This window comes from Salmo salar, chromosome 15 (genome assembly GCF_965601325.2).
Source record: "Salmo salar chromosome 15, fSalSal1, whole genome shotgun sequence".
NCBI classification, from domain to species: domain Eukaryota; kingdom Metazoa; phylum Chordata; class Actinopteri; order Salmoniformes; family Salmonidae; genus Salmo; species Salmo salar.
The window spans coordinates 53,196,256-53,217,663 of NC_138305.1; the positions used below are offsets into that span (position 1 = coordinate 53,196,256).

The 21,408-nt window shown below is 43.7% G+C and overlaps 1 protein-coding gene and 1 non-coding gene across 2 annotated transcripts; both read right to left on the minus strand.

Moving 5' to 3' along the window:
* LOC106571657 (uncharacterized) lies at nucleotides 1–20,802 on the minus strand. Its single transcript, XM_082961487.1, has 13 exons — nucleotides 20,698–20,802; nucleotides 18,516–18,566; nucleotides 15,048–15,194; nucleotides 12,366–13,394; nucleotides 11,661–11,813; nucleotides 11,303–11,556; nucleotides 8,428–8,598; nucleotides 5,016–5,189; nucleotides 4,820–4,912; nucleotides 2,279–2,456; nucleotides 2,038–2,094; nucleotides 1,298–1,413; nucleotides 1–1,209 (listed from the first exon to the last, which is right to left on the minus strand). Exons 1-13 carry the CDS (start codon nucleotides 20,708–20,710, stop codon nucleotides 1,009–1,011), a joined length of 2,637 nt encoding a protein of 878 aa, XP_082817613.1. The 5' UTR covers nucleotides 20,711–20,802; the 3' UTR covers nucleotides 1–1,008.
* Nucleotides 11,866–12,051, minus strand: LOC123727599 (U2 spliceosomal RNA). Its single transcript, XR_006759593.1, has one exon. It is a non-coding gene; the product is annotated as a U2 spliceosomal RNA (small nuclear RNA).
* Nucleotides 20,803–21,408: the final 606 nt, after the last annotated feature.

A 21,408-nucleotide genomic window follows, 5' to 3' on the forward strand; every position in this document is an offset into this window, starting at 1 on the left:
CACTCTGAAGATGTACTTTGTATTTTGTGTTCTTGAACACATGCACACACAAAAATACACAGTATTATAACAAGAGATGAAACAGCTGTAAAAATAAAACAAAATATTACAAATCAGTCAAATGAATGTTGCATAATGTCACAAGTCATGGCAACAGTCTTCCATTGCAATCATACCTGTTACCAATGGCTGCGAGCGTCAGTCGAGAAATGACTGATGCTGGTGTTATTTGAAGTCGGTACCATTAGAAATAGAATTACCATGTCGGCCATATTGAGTGAATCCATGATTGTATTATTTAAATTGCAGTGGTCTGAGGGGCTTTTCCCCTTCTTGTAATTCTATTTCTATGGCCGGTACAACTCCAGAAGAATGTGAGGGGGCTGGCTTGTTTTGGTCGTTGCTCTTCCACACACTTTGGTCCTCGGTTCATGATGAAAATGATCCATTGTACGAGATATGTATGGTCGTATATTGATCATCTTCTGTAAACAATTACATGCAAAAATATTATTATTGACCAGAATATGGGAAATGAATTACACACAATTGGCCTCAATCTGAGACTGAATGGTCCATTTCGGGACCAGCTGTGTTCATTTCAGTAGCAGTTTCGTCTATTTCAGGATCAGTTCATAACTGAGGTCTATCAGCTGTTGTATTAAAAGATCAGTCTGACAGTCCCCAATGACAGGAGCAGGAAGTCATTGCTAAGAACCAGTCAGTCTTTCTCAGGTCAAGTGGTTGTTTTACATATTAAAGGGTATTTAAAGCAGCACTTGATGAACAGAGACTCCACGTGCCTCTCATAGCGCTGCACCCTCACACACATCCCATTCCAGGTTCATATGCATAGCATTGGTAGATGGTTCCTCGTCTGCATCTCTGACGGAATGTCAAGGAACCAATCCCTTTTCAACACCGAGATCAAGATACCCCATAATCTGCCTCTATATTTCTCCTCCTCCGTCATCGAGATGAAATCTTGTGATTCTCATTAAGACCTGTTCAAGAGTCCAAGAGCGTGTGCCAGTGGCACACCTGCTGTCCCCCGGCCTCCTTCATCTGGCTCCAGTGGACCTGCTGCTCCTCTCCGGTGCTGTTGAGCCCCAGGGACACCCAGCCCACCCTCTCCCTGGCCTTCATGCTGCTCCTCCGGCTGTACACGGACACCACCAGGGAGACCTCGGACAGCTGGAAGAGGGCCACCTGGAAGATGAGATGGGGTGGGCTGTTTAACAGGGTCCATGTATTTAAAATGTATTCCTTCATCATATCTCCTCTCTCACTCTCTCACCTGGAAGACAAAGGTTTCCTTGTAAGTGGGGTTGGGCTGGCCGCGGCAAACTGACGTCTTGCACCTGGACATCTCCTTGCCCTTGGAGTCGAGCATGGTCAGCTTCACATAGGTGTCTGGGGACGGGAGGAGGAAGATGGTGAGAGGCTGCCATCTAGTGGAGAATAATAGAAAATGGTGTATTTCGGAAGAAGTCATTCCAGTTCTCTGCCCCTTCTGCCTGGAACGAGCTTCAAACGGCCCTGAAATTACAGGAGCCCATCCCTTTAAATGAGTTTAAACACTAAGATGGAAAATAGTGTGGGGGGGGCGGGGCTGTCAATGTTTTGACCCCTAGTTGCACCACGCTTTCCCAATACATCTTGCTGTTCAATGTGTAAATTCATGTTTTTAAAACAACTCAACTTTGTGTGCTGCTATTTTGGCCAGGTTTCTCGTAAAAGTGATTGTTAATCTCAACGAGACTAACCTGTAAAATAAAAAAAATTCAAGAAATTATGTTGACCCACAATAGAATACGAATGGCTTTTTGATACCAGCCATTTTTTGGGGTTCTTTTTCACAATACAATATGTAGAGGGATTGGGTTAAATGCGGAAGACACATTTCAGTTGAATGTATTTAGTTGTACAACTTACTAGGTATCCCCCTTTCCCAATATGCCAACATTATCAGTAGACCCAGAGAGGAACAGACAGTGACTCTGGTATAGAGATACATGGATTGATAAGAGGGCTCACCTCTCATGATGTAAAGTTGTCCCCCTATGAACTGTTTCATACAACAAAACAGACCACCTGGGGGCCACAACGGAGGGAGGAAAGAAGAGATAAGACCGTATGAAGACTGATGAAATAGCTGGTAGACAAACAAAACTAGGAATAAGAACAGGTATTCAGTTCTATGGATTAGAATGCTAAGCTACCCAACTACTCCATAACATTATCAAAGGCAAAATAGAAACGTTATTTGTCCACTCACTGGGAGGTTTGTCTGAGGCTGTGTTTTTGAAGTGGCTGCCCTGGATGACCTCTGCAGAGAGCCTACCAGTGGTGGCGTTGTAGATGAGGCCCAGTAGAATTTCTGGTGTGGAGTCCCCGGTGGAACGGTAGGACAGAGCCCCTGCACTACGGGACACACTCACCAACGACCCACAGCCCTGTAGGGAGGACGGACAACACCACATGCAGAGTTGGAGGCAGGTAGGAATCAGCACAATGCAACTGAATGGCTTGGATTGGGTGAGAGTATGCTTTGTCTAAAGTGCTCTTGTCTGGTTTTCAAGCGACACAGGAGAGCATAAAACAACCGCTGGTTTTAATTGGCTGATCTCTCAGTCCATCACCATCGAGTGTATAGATGGGCAACTTTGATGGGTGGGAGCAACAAAAAAATCTAAACTCAACATGAGAAGCCGCAGTGGCTCGCCAGTCGGTGTACCCACATCCATATCCACACATGCAGTCAGAGCTGGCCTTAGCCTTGCGAGCAAAAGATTTTAGCATCCCCCCTCTTGACAGAGGAGAGAAAAAAAGTTTTAGAGTTAATTTCCAGCAATTCTACACATTTTGCAATGGGGTGTAGAGAAAATGTTGCTGTTTTAAAGAACGTTTGCTACAATTCTACACATTTTTCCATGGAGCGAAGAGAAGATTTAGTCATTTTAGAACTCATTTCATGCAATCCTACTCTACTTGCCATGGGGCAAAAATGTGCAGTTTTACAGCTAATTTCATGCAATTCTACAAATTTTACCATAGGGTGGAGAGAAATGTTTGCAGATGTAACAGTGTAGGTTCCGTCCCTCTCTTCGCCCCAACCTGGGCTCGAACCAGGGACCCTTGCACACATCAACAACTGACACCCACCGAAGCATCGTTACCCATCGCGCCACAAAAGCCGCGGCCCTTGCAACGCAAGGGGAACAACCACTTCAGGTCTCAGAGCGAGTGACGTCACCGATTGAAACGCTATTAGCGCGCACCACCGCTAACTAGCTAGCCATTTCACATCGGTTACACTCACCCCCCCCTTTGACCTCCTTTTCCGCAGCAACCAATGATCCGGGTCAACAGCATCAACGTAACAGTGTAGGTTCCGTCCCTCTCTTCGCCCCAACCCGGGCTCGAACCAGGGACCCTTGCACACATCAACAACTGACACCCCACGAAGCATCGTTACCCATCGCGCCACAAAAGCCGCGGCCCTTGCAACGCAAGGGGAAACCCTACTTCAAGTCTCAGAGCGAGTGACGTCACTGATTGAAATGCTATTAGCGCGCACCATCGCTAACTAACTAGCCATTTCACATCGGTTACACAGACATGTTTTAATGTGAGCGTAACTAACAAAATCAATGGGGGCCCAGGTCGGTAATTCGACCATGATTACTAAAAGTTTAGATAGCTGGCTATATGAACCTACCATCTAAAAGATATTGTGTTATCTGTTCCTACTACCTCGGGTTCCAGGAAATGATTTCCATGGTGCACCATTAACACTTTGCCGCCTCGTTTTGGAGCCACGCTTCATAGTCGTGTGAAAATTTAGCTTTTTGGCCATCAAGGAAAACGCTGTGTGGCGCAAACCCAACACCTCTCATCATCCCCACAGTGAAGCATGGTGGTGGCAGCATCATGCTGTGGGGATGTTTTTCATCGGCAGGGACTGGGAAACTGGTCAGAATTGAAGGAATAATGGTTGGCGCTAAATACAGGGAAATTCTTGAGGGAAACCTGTTTGTCTTCCAGAGATTTGAGACTGGGACGGAGGTTCACCTTCCAGCAGGACAATGACCCTATGAATACTGCTAAAGCAACACTCGAGTGGTTCAAGGGGAAACATTTAAATGTCTTGGAATGGCCTAGTCAAAGCCCAGACCTCAATCCAATTGAGAACCCATCCAACTTGAAGGAGCTGGAGCAGTTTTGCCTTGAAGAATGGGCAAAAATCCCAGATGTGCCAAGCTTATAGAGACATACCCCAAGAGACTTGCAGCTGTAATTGCTGCAAAAGGTGGCTCTACAAAGTATTGACTTTGGGGGGGTGAATAGTTATGCACGCTCAAGTTCTGTTTTTTTGTCTTATTTCTTGTTTGTTTCACAATAAAACATATTTTGCATCTTCAAAGTGGTAGGCATGTTGTATAAATCAAATGATACAACCCCCCCCAAAAAAACCTATTTTAATTCCAGGTTGTAAGGCAACAAAATAGGAAAAATGCCAAGATCATTTATCTAAGTGGACATCATGCAAATCAGGCTGCTTCTTATTGGCAAGAAATTGCACAAACAGACCCCTACCACAGACACACAGTTGTGTATTACTACACTAAATTTAGGACCAACAATTGATGCCCATTCAAAATCCTATTTTCCCTAAACCTAACCTAACTCCTAAACCTAATCCTTTTCAGGACCGGCCAAATGTCCTCACTTGTCCGAATTCTCTTTTCTGGTCCACAAGTATAGTAAAACAAACATACACACACCCCTTTTTACCCCTATCTTCGCAGCCACTCACCATTAGTGCAGTGCCAGGCTCCAGTGTAACGGGCAGCGCCATCTTGCCCTGCAGGTTGAGTTTAGTCAAATAGAAAACCTTCTCGCCCAACACCTAACATAAATAATAATATAATAATATATGCCATTTAGCAGACGCTTTTATCCAAAGTGACTTACAACAATTATTGCATACATGTTTGTTTTTTCCCCCAAACCTTCTCCTTCTTCATCCTCCTCACGCTGTAGAGGCGGAACCGGACGGCGTGGTCCGCCAGCGCCTCCTGCTCCACCCGGGAGAAGCGGAAGGTCTCTGTGAACACTGGGCACGGCCCCCTCTGCACCCCCGTCTTGGCCCGCTGCTTCTTAGTGGGCAGTAATACCAGGTGTACCTACATACAGTGCATTCGGAAACTATTTAGACCCCTTGACTTTTTACACAATGTTACGTTATTGCCGTATTCTAAAATAGACTACATTGTTATTTCCCCCTCATCAATCTACACACAATACCTCATAATGACAAACGCAAAAACAGGTTTTTAGAAATTTTTTCAAATGTATAAAAAGAAAAATAACTTAAATATCACATTTACATAAGTATTCAGACCCTTTACTCAGTACTTTGTTGAAGCACCTTTGGCAGCAATTACAGCCTTGAGTATGACGCTACAAGCTTGGCACACCTGTATTTGGGGAGTTTCTCTCATTCTTTACTGCAGATCCTCTCAAGCTCTGTCAGGTTGGATGGGGAGTGTCACTGCACAGCTATTTTCAGGTCTCTCCAGAGATGTTCGATCGGGTTCAGCTCTGGCTGGGCTCTCCTGCGTTGTCTTGGCTGTGTGCTTAGTATCATTGTCCTGTTGGAAGGTGAACCTTCGCCCCAGTCTGAGGTCCTGAGTGCTGTCACTACGTGGTCTTTTGGGTGTATATCGTGCCCCCCCGTCAGGTTTACTTCTGAATGTTGTATAAGATGGATGAATAAGTACAATAATACTTTTGGAAAGATAACAATGTGATTTAGTCTTCTAAATGAGAATTGGTTGTTTTATGGTAACTTATGCACAGTCAGTAGCCATGCCCAGGTGGGCACAAACATGATGAGACGGCCCTTTTCTACTCAAGAATAAAAGCCCCCGTGGCACAATTCACAGCAGACCACGCAAGCCACGGTGTAAGCTAAGGTTGCAAACGGTTGAATTCCTAAGACCAAAACATGCCTGGTGACGCTGGTGTGTGAAGTGGTTTAAACTACAACTCTACCAAAGGACAAGACCAGAGAACGTGGAGATCATTCCCACGTTGAAATGGCAAAGACATCTACAAACTAAAGAATAATTATTCAGACTGCAGCTGTTTAAATACTTTAGTCTGGTAAACGCATCTGATTCCAAGAAGATTTCCGAATGGGACACTGAAGTATCCATTATAACAATTACGACAGACTGACTTCTGGGGAACACAACCAGAGACTTTTCTGTCGACTCTCTCCAGCAGATGGACTGGCGACCACAGAGAGAGTCAAGACATACGCTCGTAAATATGTAAATTGCTAATTATTTTCCAATGAGTGGTCGTTCATGTAAAGTATTAGCAATTCCTATGAGTGTAGTTATCAGCTATGAGTTTCCCGCCCTTGAGTGGTCCACACCCCCTTTCCTTTGTCTACCAAGCTGTCATATCGGTTTTGTCCACTAGGGACTTTTTCTTTGTATCATGTAATACCCCGCGTATGAACTAATTGTGTGTGTTTTCATGTTTTTCTATGATTTGATTAGTTAGTAAATAAATAAGCCAATTTGTATATTTATTTATTTATCACTGATTCATAATTTATGCTAGGGTTCGTGCAGATATCCAAGGGATTGTGACGTTCAGTAATGAGAACTGATGAGGTACAATTCATTAATAAGTGACTGTTTTGATAAGGTATTGAAAATATCTGAAAGAGTCGATTCGGGAAAGAGAGACACTATAAACATTTTCCCATGGTGCCCCGACTTCCTAGTTAATTAAAGTATACATGATTAGTTTAATCATGTAATAATAATAATAATTACACATAGATAATTGATTTGATAAAATAACAGTCTTCACATTAATGATAGTCACAGACACGACAGTGCTCTGGAGCAGGTTTTCATCAAGGATCTCTGTATTTTGCTCCGTTAGTCTTTCCCTCGATCCTGACTAGTCTTCCAGTCCCTGCTGCTGAAAAACATCCCCACAGCATGATGCTACCACCACCATGCTTCACTGTAGGGATGGTGCCAGGTTTCCTCCAGACGTGACGCTTGGCATTCAGGCCAAAGAGTTCAATCTTGGTTTCATCAGACCAGAGAATCTTGTTTCTCATCGTCTGAGAGTCTTTAGGTGCCTTTTGGCAAACTCCAAGAGGGCTGTCATGTGCCTTTTACTGAGGAGTGGTTTCCATCTGGCCACTTTACCATAAACGCTGATTGGTGGAGTGCTGCAGAGATAGTTGTCCTTCTGGAAGGTTCTCCCATCTCCACAGAGAAATTCTGGAGCTCTATCAGAGTGGCCATCGGGTTCTTGGTCACCTCCCTGACCAAGGCCCTTCTCCCCTGATTGCTCAGTTTGGCCGGGTGGCCAGCTCTAGGAAGGGTCTTGGTGGTACCAAACTTCTTGCATTTAAGAATGTTGAAGCCACTATGTTCTTGGGGACCTTCAATGCTGCAGAAATCTTTTGGTACCCTTCCCCCAACACAATCCTGTCTCGGAGCTCTTCGGACAATTCCTTTGACCTCATGGCTTGGTTTTTGCTCTGACATGCACTGTCAACTGTGGGACCTTATATAGACAGGTGTGTGCCTTTCCAAATCATTTCCAATCAATTGAATTTACCTCAGGTCCAGTCAAGTTGTAGAAACATCTCAAGGATGAGCAATGGAAACAGGATGCAGCTTCGCTTAATTTTGAGTCTCATAGCAAAAGGTCTGAACACTTATGTAAATTCGCAACATTTTCTAAAAACCTGTTTTTGCTTTGTCATTATGGGGTATTGTGTGTAGATTCATGAGGAAATGTTTTTATTGAATCAATCTTAGAATAAGGCTGTAACGTAACAAAATGTGGAAAAAAATCCAGGGGTCTGAATACTTTCCGAATGCACTGTAGGTAGCACTTTACGTAAAGCAGGGCTACCCAAACCTCTTCCCGGAGATCTATCGTCCGGCAGGTTTTCAGTTCAAACCTCACCTAACATACCTGATTCAGCTAGTTAGGTCTTGGCGAACAGCTAACAATTAGAAAAAGGTGTTCTAAATTAAGTTTGGGGTAAAAACCTACAGGTGGTAGATCTCCAGGAGGAGAATTTGGTATAATGCTTTATAGCTTGCTATAGGCATGCATGAGCCTTCATAATGTCTTATAATATATTATTTCTCTTTTTGTATAATTCAACGTAATTTAAGCTGAAGCAGATGCTCTCATCCAGGGTGACTTGCAGTCAGTGCTGGCAACTAAGGTAGTAGGTACAATCACATATCACAATCATTGCAAGTTAAACTTTCTTGGAAAATAAACGCTATTAGTAAAATCAGTGCTAGTAAGAAAATATGTTTACGTGTGAGAGCAAGTAAGACAAGTACAACAGTAAAGTTTTTTCACCTGCCACGCGATATTGCCTGTCTGTTTGAGCACGGGGATGTCGGTTGCCGCGGTGACAGTGACGGCGAGGTGTTGCTTGCCCGAGTCATACTCGAAGGCCACGTCCAGCGTGCCGTACTTAGCCAGTCGCTCAGGCTCATAGCCACCGGGGAGCTGGGAGGGTGAACCATCCTGTGAGTGAGGAGGAAGGGGTGAGAGGGAGAGAGCGAGAGAGACAGAGATAATGAAAATATGCATTTTAATGCATGAATCTGTTAGTCAGTCCTCATCTATGACATCACAGAGTGAGGGTAGATATAGTCCCTTAGAGCACTGGGTGAAGGGCAGATGGGATAGTGAACCATCTTGTGGGAGAGGGGGGAGGGTGTTAGAGAGAGAGAGAGGGGAGAGAGGGGATGATAACATTCATATTTAATGCATAAAACCACAAGGTACGAGCAAGCTCAGGGATTCTGGAAAGACGGGATAATCTCCCACACATATGTCTTAATATTAACAAAATGTGAAATACATATTTTGATAGATCAAAGTATTAGCTTTCACACCATGTTATTTCTCATAAAATGCAACTATATAGATTTCTGTCAACTCCGTCAGACACCATGAAAGGCATTTCACCAACAAGTGTTTAAAGGCCTTGATCAAATATGTCATACAAACCTTCAAACTCCTTTTTGTTTTGTTTAATAGCACTATTAAATGCACTAGGGCAAATTTCTTAGCATTTTGGCATCTTTTTCTAGATTTAAAACATTAAAAAAACATTTATTAAGCAAACAGGTCTAGCACAGCAAATGCTTCCATTGTTTAAGCATATGCTGTGGAACAGTGATTGAAATCTTTTTTCAGGATATTGAGGGGTTAGCCATCAGTGACGTAGTTGACAAGCTACTCACGGAGTTGACAACAGATTCTCAAAACAGACATATTTTTGCCTCTACAAATAAAAGTTCAATACAAACACTTGTAAAATATGGAATCCCAATAAAAACATTACTTTACAGACCATGAGTGGTCATGTTGCACTGCATGTAATGAGGACATGAATAAGGGGTCCTTATGGTATAGCTGATCCTGGTCTTTCCGGATCTTTTACAAATCTGACAAAAATCTCCGGACACATCTTTTATGAATCATAGTTTTGAGAGAAATATTTTATAAAGTCACAGAGGGCTATTGTAAGAAACTACAAAATATAATTTTACTGTTAATGTTAATTATTGCCATTTGTGTGTGTATATACAGTAACATACATACATATATACATACATACATACATACATACATACATACATACATACATACATAAAAAAATAAAGGGAACACTTAAACAACACAATGTAACTCCAAGTCAATCACACTTCTGTGAAATCAAACTGTCCACTTAGGAAGCAACACTGATTGACAATAAATTTCACATGCTGTTGTGCAAATGGAATAGACAACAGGTGGAAATTATAGGCAATTAGCAAGACACCCCCAATAAAGGAGTGGTTCTGCATGTGGGGACCACAGACCACTTCTCAGTTCCTTTGCTTCCTGGCTGATGTTTTGGTCACTTTTGAATGCTGGCGGTGCTTTCACTCTAGTGGTAGCATGAGACGGAGTCTACAATCCACACAAGTGGCTCAGGTAGTGCAGCTCATCCAGGATGGCACCTCAATGCGAGCTGTGGCAAGAAGGTTTGCTGTGTCTGTCAGCGTAGTGTCCAGAGCATGGAGGCGCTACCAGGAGACAGGCCAGTACATCAGGAGACGTGGAGGAGGCCGTAGGAGGGCAACAACCCAGCAGCAGGACCGCTACCTCCGCCTTTGTGCAAGGAGGAGCATTTCTTTGGGGGGCCGCATAGCCCTCCATGTGCTCGCCAGAGGTAGCCTGACTGCCATTAGGTACCGAGATGAGATCCTCAGACCCCTTGTGAGACCATATGCTGGTGCGGTTGGCCCTGGGTTCCTCCTAATGCAAGACAATGCTAGACCTCATGTGGCTGGAGTGTGTCAGCAGTTCCTGCAAGAGGAAGGCATTGATGCTATGGACTGGCCCGCCCGTTCCCCAGACCTGAATCCAATTGAGCACATCTGGGACATCATGTCTCGCTCCATCCACCAATGCCACGTTGCACCACAGACTGTCCAGGAGTTGGCGGATGCTTTAGTCCAGGTCTGGGAGGAGATCCCTCAGGAGACCATCCGCCACCTCATCAGGAGCATGCCCAGGCGTTGTAGGGAGGTCATACAGGCACGTGGAGGCCACACACACTACTGAGCCTCATTTTGACTTGTTTTAAGGACATTACATCAAAGTTGGATCAGCCTGTAGTGTGGTTTTCCACTTTACTTTTGAGTGTGACTCCAAATCCAGACCTCCATGGGTTGATAAATTGGATTTCCATTGATTATTTTTGTGTGATTTTGTTGTCAGCACATTCAACTATGTAAAGAAAAAAGTACTTAAGATTATTTCTTTCATTTAGATCTAGGATGTGTTGTTTAAGTGTTCCCTTTATTCTTTTGAGCAGTATATATCGAAAGTATTTAGAAAATTCTTGAAAAAATATTTTCCTTATAACATTCCCCTAAATGTACATTTTAAGCTCAAATAATGCAACAAAATAAAATATAGTTTCCCTGCAGGACAAGGATTGTCCTGACTTTCAAGAATCCCTGAGCCTGCTATTCTACACATTTTGCCATGAGGCTGAGAGATGTGTATTTGTCCCCCCCCCCCCCCCCCCCGCCCCGCCTTGTGGGGGTTTGTGCTACGCCAGTGAGCATGCTCAGGTAGTGTTGGCATGCTCGGCTAGCGTGACACAGTGTCCTATGGAAAATGCTAACAGTCCACCATCTGGTGCATGAATGTCTTTGTCCTAGCTCACCTCTGGTCCCAGGACGGCAGTGCTGTCACTAGGTACATCCTCATCATAGCCCTTGTTGAGGTAACTCTCAGTGTCCTGGTCAACGCTGGCCTTGCTGGAGTGCCTTGTACCATTGCCGTCAGGGTTCGACTCCCCCAGGCCCCCTACCTCCGACCATGAGAGAGACACCCGGATCGGTCTATCCTCGTCCTGATACGGGGGAGGCTGGTTCTCGTTGAGGGGAGAGCCCCGTCTCATCCTCTGGATATTGTTGGCTGTGGAACAGAGTGATGGATACGATTAATCTGTGACTTAGTAAACATCTCGGATGTGTGTATGTGTACATGCGTGTATGTTGTCACATCAATGAGTTTCTCACTTTGTCCAATGGAGGCTTCACTGCTGTGATCGCTGGTGTGTTTCTGTCTGTTATCCCAGACTGAGGCTCTGTGCTGGGCTGAGGGTTCAGAGTGTCTCCCTGGTCTGTCCTCCTCACTATCCTCCTCGGAGCCACGTTCTGGGCAGCTCTGGTCTGGACAAACAGATACACACACACAAGATCATAGTACATCATCACAATCAGCCGACATAAGACACATCTCCACTCACAGACCACAGAGGATGTGTCCTCACAAAAAAATGTAAGGATATTTTTTTTGGACCCTGTTCCAAAAATGTATTTCATGTTCTCCAGATTGGGGACGTATTAGATAGCAGACTGATAAGAATGGATACTACACTTGATCTTGGCCGAACGTCAGAGAAGAGAATTATCATATTTCTAACTGATAAGCTATTCTGCTGTGTCCATGATATCACATCTACAACAATCATTTGAGAGAAATAGGTAGAGCCGTGAGGAGAAAGAACTGAAAGTGTAAACATGACAGCTACAGACAGATGTATTTTGATCCATCCATGACTTAAAATAGGATTTGTTTTCAGTTTTAGAACCCATGACTTCAGTTAATTAACGTCACCGACAGACATGAAGAGCAGAAGTGAAGAAGAGGGATGGAATGTGGTAGAAGAGAGTAGGAGAGATCCAGAGAGACATTTGGAGGGAAGCAGCACACCCTCTCACCTTTATCCTCTCTCTTCTTCTTCTTGGTCTCTTTCCTCTTCTTATTCTTCTTGTCACACTCTTTCTTCTTTCCCTCAGAAGCGGGAGATATAGCGGCTTCAGTCTCGTTCTGCTCTCCGTCTCCCTCAGGGCTCACCTCGTTCTCCTCTTCTTCAGCTTCCCCCTTCTTTTTCTTTTTGGATGCTCTCGAGTCTTCCTCGGGGCAAGGAGACTGTGGTGGATCGCTACGGTCGTCACTCTGGTGGAGCCCATTGGATTTGTCCTCTTTCTGGCACTCTTTGTCCTGACAAGTAGTGTGGTTCTCTTTAGGGGACAAGCTGGTTTCTATATCTTTAGGCTCTTCCTTGATGGTCTCTCCATGACTATTTTTATTTTCCTCCACCTGTTTCAGCCTCTCCTCCTCCTGTTTCAGCCTTTCCTCCTTCTTCTTCTCTTTATCTGCCTTCCTCTTCTCCTTCTCCTTCTTATTCTTCTCCTCCTTCCTTTTTTCTTCTGGTTCCGTGTCCCCCGCAGAACTCTCCCCTGGTTTTACGACTCGCCAGCCTCCGTCTTTCCACACCCATTCCAAGTGGGCTGGAACATAGTCATCTGCGGTCACTTCACTCGATTGGTTGTTCTTCAAACCATAGTCACTGGATTGGTTAAGCTTGGAGCTGTAGTCTGTTAGGCTTGAGCAGGCCTCAGAAGCCTGCCGCTTGATTTTGCTCCTCACTGACTCGGCCATCCCTTCCTGGGCCTTCCCTTCCTTGCTGTCCTGGCCCCCCTCTGCCGCATCTGCAGCCTCCTCCTCCTCTGTCTGCACCTTCTTGATGACCTGGTCGCTGAGCTCGGTCAGCTGGTCACTGACGCTGTAGGTGGCATCAGTGACAGCGCTGGCTAGGTCGTCCACTCTGCTGCTGACTGAATCCAAGATGGAGGAGATGCTGACCGATGGTAGGTTCTGACCGAAGCTCTTGAAGAATGCCATGTTGGTTGGATTCGCTGATGGCTGGGGCTGCTGTCCTTCTCCACACTGTCTGGTGGGTTCTAGATTATATCATAATCACAGCTCTGGCAGGGACATTTGGTTCATGAGAGTGTGTGGGAAAGGTATTACTATCTGAAATCCATGACTTACACTTTATACATGTATGAGGAGGACAATTTGTGGTTGGGAATAGGGATCATGTCTATTCACAACATTCTCACCCACAAGCATGTATCTCAACAGTGATTATGAGAGTTTTAAGTTGTTAGTCAGACAATCATATACAGTGCATTCGTAAAGTATTCAGACCTCTTTACTTTTTCCACATTTTGATGCGTTACAGCCGTATTCTAAAATTGATTAAACACATTTTTTTCCTCATCAAGCTACACACAATACCACAAAATTATAAAGCAAAAACAGGCTTTGCAAATGTATATAAAAAAACTGATATCACATTTACATAAGTATTCAGACCCTTTACTCAGTACTTTGTTGAAGCACCTTTGGCAGTGACTATAGGTCCTGAGAGCTCTGCAGCAGGTTTTCATCAAGGATCTCTCTGTACTTTGCTCCGTTAATCTTTGCATCGATCCTGACTAGTCTTCCAGTCCCTGCCACTGAAAAACATCCCCACACCACCATGCTTCACCGTAGGGATGGTGCCAGGTTTCCTCCAGATATGACACTTGGCATTCAGGCCAAAGAGTTCAATCTTGGTTTCATCAGACCAGAGAATCTTGTTTCTCATCGTCTGAGAGTCTCTAGGTGCCTTTTGGCAAACTCCAAGCGGGCTGTCATGTGCCTTTTACTGAGGAGTGGCTTTCGTCTGGCCACTCTACGATTAAGGCCTGATAGCTGGAGTGCTGCAGAGATGGTTGTCCTTCTGGAAGGTTCTCCCATCTCCACAGAGGAACTCTAGAGCTCTGTCAGAGTTACCATTGGGTTCTTGGTCACCTCTCTGACCAAGGCTCTTCTCCCCCAATTGCTCAGTTCTAGGATGAGTCTTGGTGGTTCCAAACTTCTTCCATTTAAGAATGATGGAGGCCACCGTGTTCTTGGGGATCTTCAATGCTGCAGACATTTTTTGGTACCCTTCCCCAGATCTGTGCCTCGACACAATCCTGTATCAGAGCTCTACGGACAATTCCCTTTTATTCTGACATGCACTGTTAATTGTGGGAACTTATATAGACAGTTGTGTGCCATTCCAAATCATGTCCAATCAATTGAATTTACCACAGGTGGACTCCAATCAAGTTGGAGATCAATGGAAACAGGATCCACCTGAGCTCCATTTTGAGTCTCATAGCAAAGAGTCTTAATACTTAGGTAAATAAGGTATCTGTTTTTTCTTTTTAATAAATTTGCTAAAATGTCTAAAAACCTGTTTTTGCTTTGTCATTATGGGGTATTGTGTGTAGATTGCTGAGGAAAAAAATGTATATAATCAATTTTGGAATAAGGCTGTAACGTAACAAAATGTGGAAAAAGTCAAGGGGTCTGAATACTTTCATAAGGCAATGTATATGGATTTATTTATGTCATTATGAGACAATTTCCCAGGCCCAGATTACACCTAAACCTGGACAAGAAAAATATTATTTTCAGTCCAGAACTAGGCTTAATCTTGGTCCGAGAAACTATCTCAGGCCCATTGAACAATAAACAAACTGTTTACAGACTTTGCATGTTATACACCTTGACGTGTTTACCTTGCTGGTCGGGGCTATAGTCGTCTAGACATGACAGGTCGCTTGTGCTCTCCACTGACAGCTTGTTGCTGAGGTAAAGAAAAAAGAGAGCCATCAGGCCCATGAAGGCTGCAATGGAGGACAGGACCCCTAGCAGCTCAGGAGACACTGAGTAGAGAAAGAGAGAGAAAGAGGGGAGACAAACATACATAGACATAAAGGAAGAGGGGGAGAAGACAAACAGAGACAAATGAAGGAGGCAGTGCGAGAATGCTCCCTAGTGAATGAGTTGAGAAACCCGATAGCTTCCCCATTACGGTACAGTTCAGTTCGTGAATGACTTGAGAAACCCCGATAGCTTCCCCATTACGGTACAGTTCAGTTCGTGATTCATTTTTCACTTCAAAGGCTCAGCAGACACTTATGCAGGCCAACAATACCTCATGTTACTAAGCAGCATCCCACTCTTCTTGCCGATGTGTTATTTTTAACGGAGCCTCTGAGGCATTGAGTTTCACTGATAAGCAGATCCAGGGACAAACAGAGCACAAATAGCTTTCAAGGGATATTACAGTCAAAAATGTACATTTGCCAGACGTCAAGACGAATCCAGGTCTCACGCCATCAATTCTGTCGATCCATCTAAATGTCTCAACCCCAAATGAATGGAAAGAGTATAGCACCCAATAAGATCTGGAAATGATATGGTGCTTATCTTTCCCATTCATTTGGGGTTGTAGTTGGAATTGTAGTTATGGAAACGGGTAGTTAATAATATACAGGCCATGGAATAGCCACAGGTGCATGAGTGGGCGTTAAATTACAAAAATAACACAGACCTGCCAGAAAAGCTCGGAAAACACACCAAAAGTCCACGAGAGCCTCCATTTCGATCTGATATGCACATGCACTGCCACAGAACAATTCAGAAACACTGAGAATAATTCAGCAACTATGAAGGGCCATTGGCAGAGTATCGTGGGCGGACGTTCATCAATATGAAAACGTCTATTGCCTGAGGAGTGAAGGCCTTACAGCTCTCGTTCACACTACATCTCCACAGGAAAAGGTCCACCATTCATCCAACCCTGGCTGAGTTTAGAAGGAACGACTTCTCGTGGACTATCTCTTCTTCTCACCATGGCAACAGGCAGAGACCACTGATGCCTGAGAACAGACAAGAAGTAGTGGCTTCTCCTGTCTCCTCCTCCTCCCAAAAAAGGAAAGACTGATAGTCAAAGCTCAGCAGAAAGAGTGAAAGAGAGGGAGAGATAAGAGAACAATAACCCACGTGCACAGCTCACCTCCATTCTAGCAGCTTTAGATTGTGTATGTGTCTCAATTGCTTCACGCCTAGTCTACGTTGAATTATTCCATTCTGTCAAAACACCAGCGTTGTGTGCTGTTCCCCTTAGTGGTAATCCGGTTACCCAATACAATGATTGAGTCTAACACAAAGAAAAGGACATTCTAATAAGTCAAAAAAACACAAAAATCGGTTATGATCCTAATATTGAGTCCAACGTAACCAAAAGCTGTAACAACGCTTCGAGACCATGAGGTGATCTTTCGTGTTTGGTCAAAAATTCCTTGATTCTTCTCAACACCCAACACAGTAACAGTACCTATCCTCTCTCACTGACGACAATTCCGGTAATTGAGTCAAATTAGGTCCTGAAGTGACCCTGAAGTTCAAAAGCCAGGCTCAACTGTCCTGTGCTGTATGTCCCTGTCCTGAGTGTGGTGGTGACACTTCATAAGCTACTGCTGTTTGCATGTCAACTGCTCCTAAATAATTCAAACACCTGCAGTAACCGGATGCCTCTCTCATTGACAGACACTGGTGGAGCGTTAGCTATTAGCTAGCCCCATGCTAACCTGACCCGAGCCTGTGTTCACAAAGTCTCAGAGTGCTGATATAGGATCAGTTATGCCTTTTAGAGATGAATGGATATGATTATATGGACAGGGAGAGCTGATCCCAGATCAGCACTCGGAGTGAGATGCTGTTGTCCCGCTCTGCACTCACTGAGGATTACTGTTATAAGGCAATAGAGGCTGATGGTGAGTGAGGTCATGGACACAGTGGACTTATTCATCTCATACTGACAGATGGGATGGGCTCGTATGATGAGTTTCCAAAGCAGCTGAGTTGTGTGTGTGTGTGTGTGTGTGTGTGTGTGTGTGTGTGTGTGTGTGTGTGTGTGTGTGTGTGTGTGTGTGTGTGAATGGGTAGGGGTGTGTGTGCGTGCGTGCGTGCATGTGTTTGTGTGTGCGTATGTACAGTACGTGTGTGCGTGCATGTGTATGTGTGTGTGTTGTGTTTTCCCAAGGGCAATCTATGAACCGAGCATCAGAGAAAGAAAACAACAAGCGCATTCTGCTGTACAGTATGTGAACTTGAACTCCCAAGCCTCAGGGCTACATCTGTTTTCCAGATAACTGCCACAATATTCTGTTAAAAAAAAAAAAAACACTAATTAAAAGTAAAAGACCATGAACATTTGACATTCAACTAATGGAATATATGTTAATAGCCGAGTTACTCTGACAAATGTGTACCGTGTTTGTCCACAAAATTCGAATGAAAAAAAATAGAGTCTACGATATGACATTGAAATACTGATGAGAAGTAAAGAAAACTGCCATATTTATTCTAGTATTTCCTCTTTGCATAATTCGCTGTTTACATTCAGATAAAACAAAACCGTTTTATTGTCACATACACCAGATAGGTGCAGCGAAATGTGTTGTTTTACAGGGTCAGCCATAGCAGTCCAGCACCCCTGGAGCAAATGAAGGTTAAGTGCTTTGCTCAAGGGCACATGGACTGGCCTACCGCTGTAACCGCTAGACCACCTGCCACCCGACTAGCTGAGCATGGTAGCAATGGCAATATTTGTTGTATCCTTTTTCAGGACCCAGTATCAGAGTGCCATTGTACGCATGTTTGAGGTTACTAAGGAAACGTAGGGCACGCTTATTTAAATGCAATTGGTTCATCTGAAAACGTTGCCCCCCCCCATATACGAAACAAAACCTCTGTGGTAAATAAATAATGAATACTATTGCCTTTTCTGCAGAAGAGGTCTAAAACTTGATTCACACACCAGAGGAGGCTGTTGGGAGGAGCTATAGGAGGACAGCTCATTGTAATGGCTGGAATGGAATTTAATGGAACGGTATCAAACACATGGAAACCACGTTTGACTCCGTTCCATTTCAGCCATTACAATGAGCCCGTCCTCCTATAGCTCCTCCCGCCAGCCTCCACTGTCACACACCGATCTAGAATCTTCTAGAAGTGTGTAACAATAGAGTAGCCCTCTATACTCAAAAGTTCAAAACAAGCAAAACAGATAGCTAAGTGCTTTGATGGAGCCATCTCTCTACTTTTAGGGGGATACAAGTACAGTCAAGCAGACAGTCAAGGAAGCATAGAGTACAGTAGAGTACAGACAGACAAACAGGGCAACCCCCTGATCTTACCTCGTCTGGCACAGATGAGCTCATGCACCCCACAGCTCCTCCCACCACCACCTAAGGGGTAAGTAAAGGGATACGAGCGTCAGGGGTCAGAGGTTAAGAAATTGCCCTGGCTCCTATGATTGGCTCCTCCTCAGGCTACTGAGGCAGATGTCACACTAATTAACTCCAGCCAACTAATCTCATGGGGTTATCAAGTGTTTAAGTGCGTTCAATTAGATGTATCAAGGCACTGTCCCATTACATAATGAGAAGCTCTTTCACTGGAGGAATTCACTAAAGGGTTCAATTCCTTATCTGGAAGGAATCATAACTGAATAGGGGTTTAAAATGGAACAGAACGTGTCTGTCCATTAAAGCGTTTAATTTAAACGTTGAGAAGTAAAATAGAATAGAGAACACAGAGTATACTTATATACAGTGCATTCAGAAATATTCAGACCCTTTGACTTTTTCCACATTTTGCTACATTATTTAAAGTATATACTTATGTAAATAAGGTATTTCTGTTTTTAATACATTTGCTTTTTCATTATGGGGTATTGTGTGTAGATTGATGAGGAAAATGTTTTATTGAATCAATTTTAGAATAAGGCTGTAACGTAGGGGTCTGAATACTTCCTGAATGCACTGTAAATAGATCAATGTTCTTAACCCTGTATCCCAACCTTCACAAACTCATAAGACAATAAAGACGAAACACACAAACGAATACACAAACACAGGCACACACACGTAGGCACATGCACTCATGCAACAACACACATACTTGGCACTATGTCGTGTAGGCACTTGGCACTATGTCGTGTAGACTCTCTCTGAGTGTCTACAGAGAGAGTGTACTATAGTTATTAGTCGCATAGTAGCTCAGGCTCTTGACCCTCAAACTACCCTCTCACTACTGAATGTGTACTATAATCCCTATGGAGTGTGAGTTTACAGAGACAGCGTACACACAGGAAGTCCACATTGAAGGAGGAAATCAAAATACATCACTGAGGTCAATAAGGCAGCAAGGGCAGTCAGGGCACTGAGGCAACCTTTCTCCTTTCACACAAATCAACCTCAACACGACTCTGTCTTGTGAGTCTAAGCCACTTGACTAGCTTGGTTAAAGCTTTCCTTCCCCGTGTTGACATTTTTCGCAGAGGAAAAGGAAAAAAAACAAGAGGTTGTTCAAAGTGTGCAAAACAGGCTACTGCTTAGAATGAATGATGTTTTTACTTTGGCAGTAGCCCTATATCATCAGTTGTGACTACTTTTTCTATCGCTTCTATATTAATATATTTCAATATTTTCCATCACCTGTCTAGCAAAAAAAGTCAGGTAAAAATCAAAAGCACTTGAAAATAGGCAAAGCTTTTCTATCTTCTGGCAATATCTGTAGCTTACAGAAAACGCTTCCTATTTGCTCTCAACGCCAATGTTCTGTTGAGCCGAAGCCTGTTACAAAAAAAAGCAATAGCCTAAGTAATTTATAAACATTTTGTGTATTTACACCAATGACCAGTAAAGTATAGATGAGCATTGGCTAAGGACCAGCACATTCACCAACTGACAGTCTCTCTCTCTCTCTCTCTCATCTCATCTCATCTCACAGCAGCACCACATTTGCCAGGTGTGACTGCAGCACTTCCAATGCTGAGATGGGATCGCAAGCAACCAACGTGCGAGTACACGTGACCAAGTAGCCCATAAATGTGTATGACATGCAGTTTTTAATCTAGACATTTTCAGAGCTTTAAAAAGACAAACTGACAGGTAGGCTACCTTTGACAGCATTTATCTGACTGCACCGCTCCTAAAGTTCCCATCCCATTATCCTATAATAAACTTGAACACTTACTCCTGTTTCTAAGGAAGCATTTGTGTAGCCTATCAAGATTTCGACACCTTCATGCAAACGACTAAGCTAAAAGAACGTAATGACCGAGTCACATTTATTTTATTGGTCGGTGTCCACTTCAACACCACTTCGCGCTCTTCCGGTGAAGGTACTGCAACATCCCTGCCTCTTGCGCCTAATCTTCAGCACCCCGTCTCGCTGTGTAGACCGCCTACAGCCCAAGCAGACGGGACAACGCAATGTGCATCTATATCATTACTAGACATCTATCTTGCTGAATAAATGGTACTGTCACTAAGCATTCTAGCTATGTCCCATGCAAGTTGACGGTGTACTTACCATCAATCGCCATGATGTTCTGTTTCGGACTGGTCCAAGGCGAGGGGGTGAAAACTCGGGAGAAGTTATTCTAGTGTTTGAAGGAGGGGGGCATTGTTTGATGCGGTTCATCAGCACCGCACATTGACTGTAGCCTAAGGTGCAATGAGAAGTAGTAGGTTATTTGCAATAAATCGTTTAATAATTGGTCATTTGCATGATGGATTATGCATAAAAAAGTGTATAGGTCAACATGAATGCATTATGTGTGTATCAAATAGGCTATTTTATGTAATGCATACTGTCGTAAAGTAAAAATGTTTGTAATATTTATACACTGAACAAAAAAATAAACGCAACATGTAAAGTGTTGGTCCCATGTTTCACGACCTGAAATAAACGATCACAGAAATGTTCCATACACACAAAATGTTCATTCTCTCAAATGTTGGACACAAATTTGTTTACATCCCTGTTAGTGAGCATTTCTCCTTTGCCAAGATAATCCATTCACCTGACAGGTGTGGCATATCAAATAGCTGATTAAACAGCATGATCATTACATAGGTGCACCTTGTGCTGGAGACAATAAAAGGACACTAAAATGTGCAGTTTTGTCACACAACATAATGCCACAGATGTCTCAAGTTTTGAGGGAGTGTGAAATTGGCATGCTGACTGCAGGAATGGCCACCAGAGGTACTGGCAGATAATTTAATGTTAATTTCTATA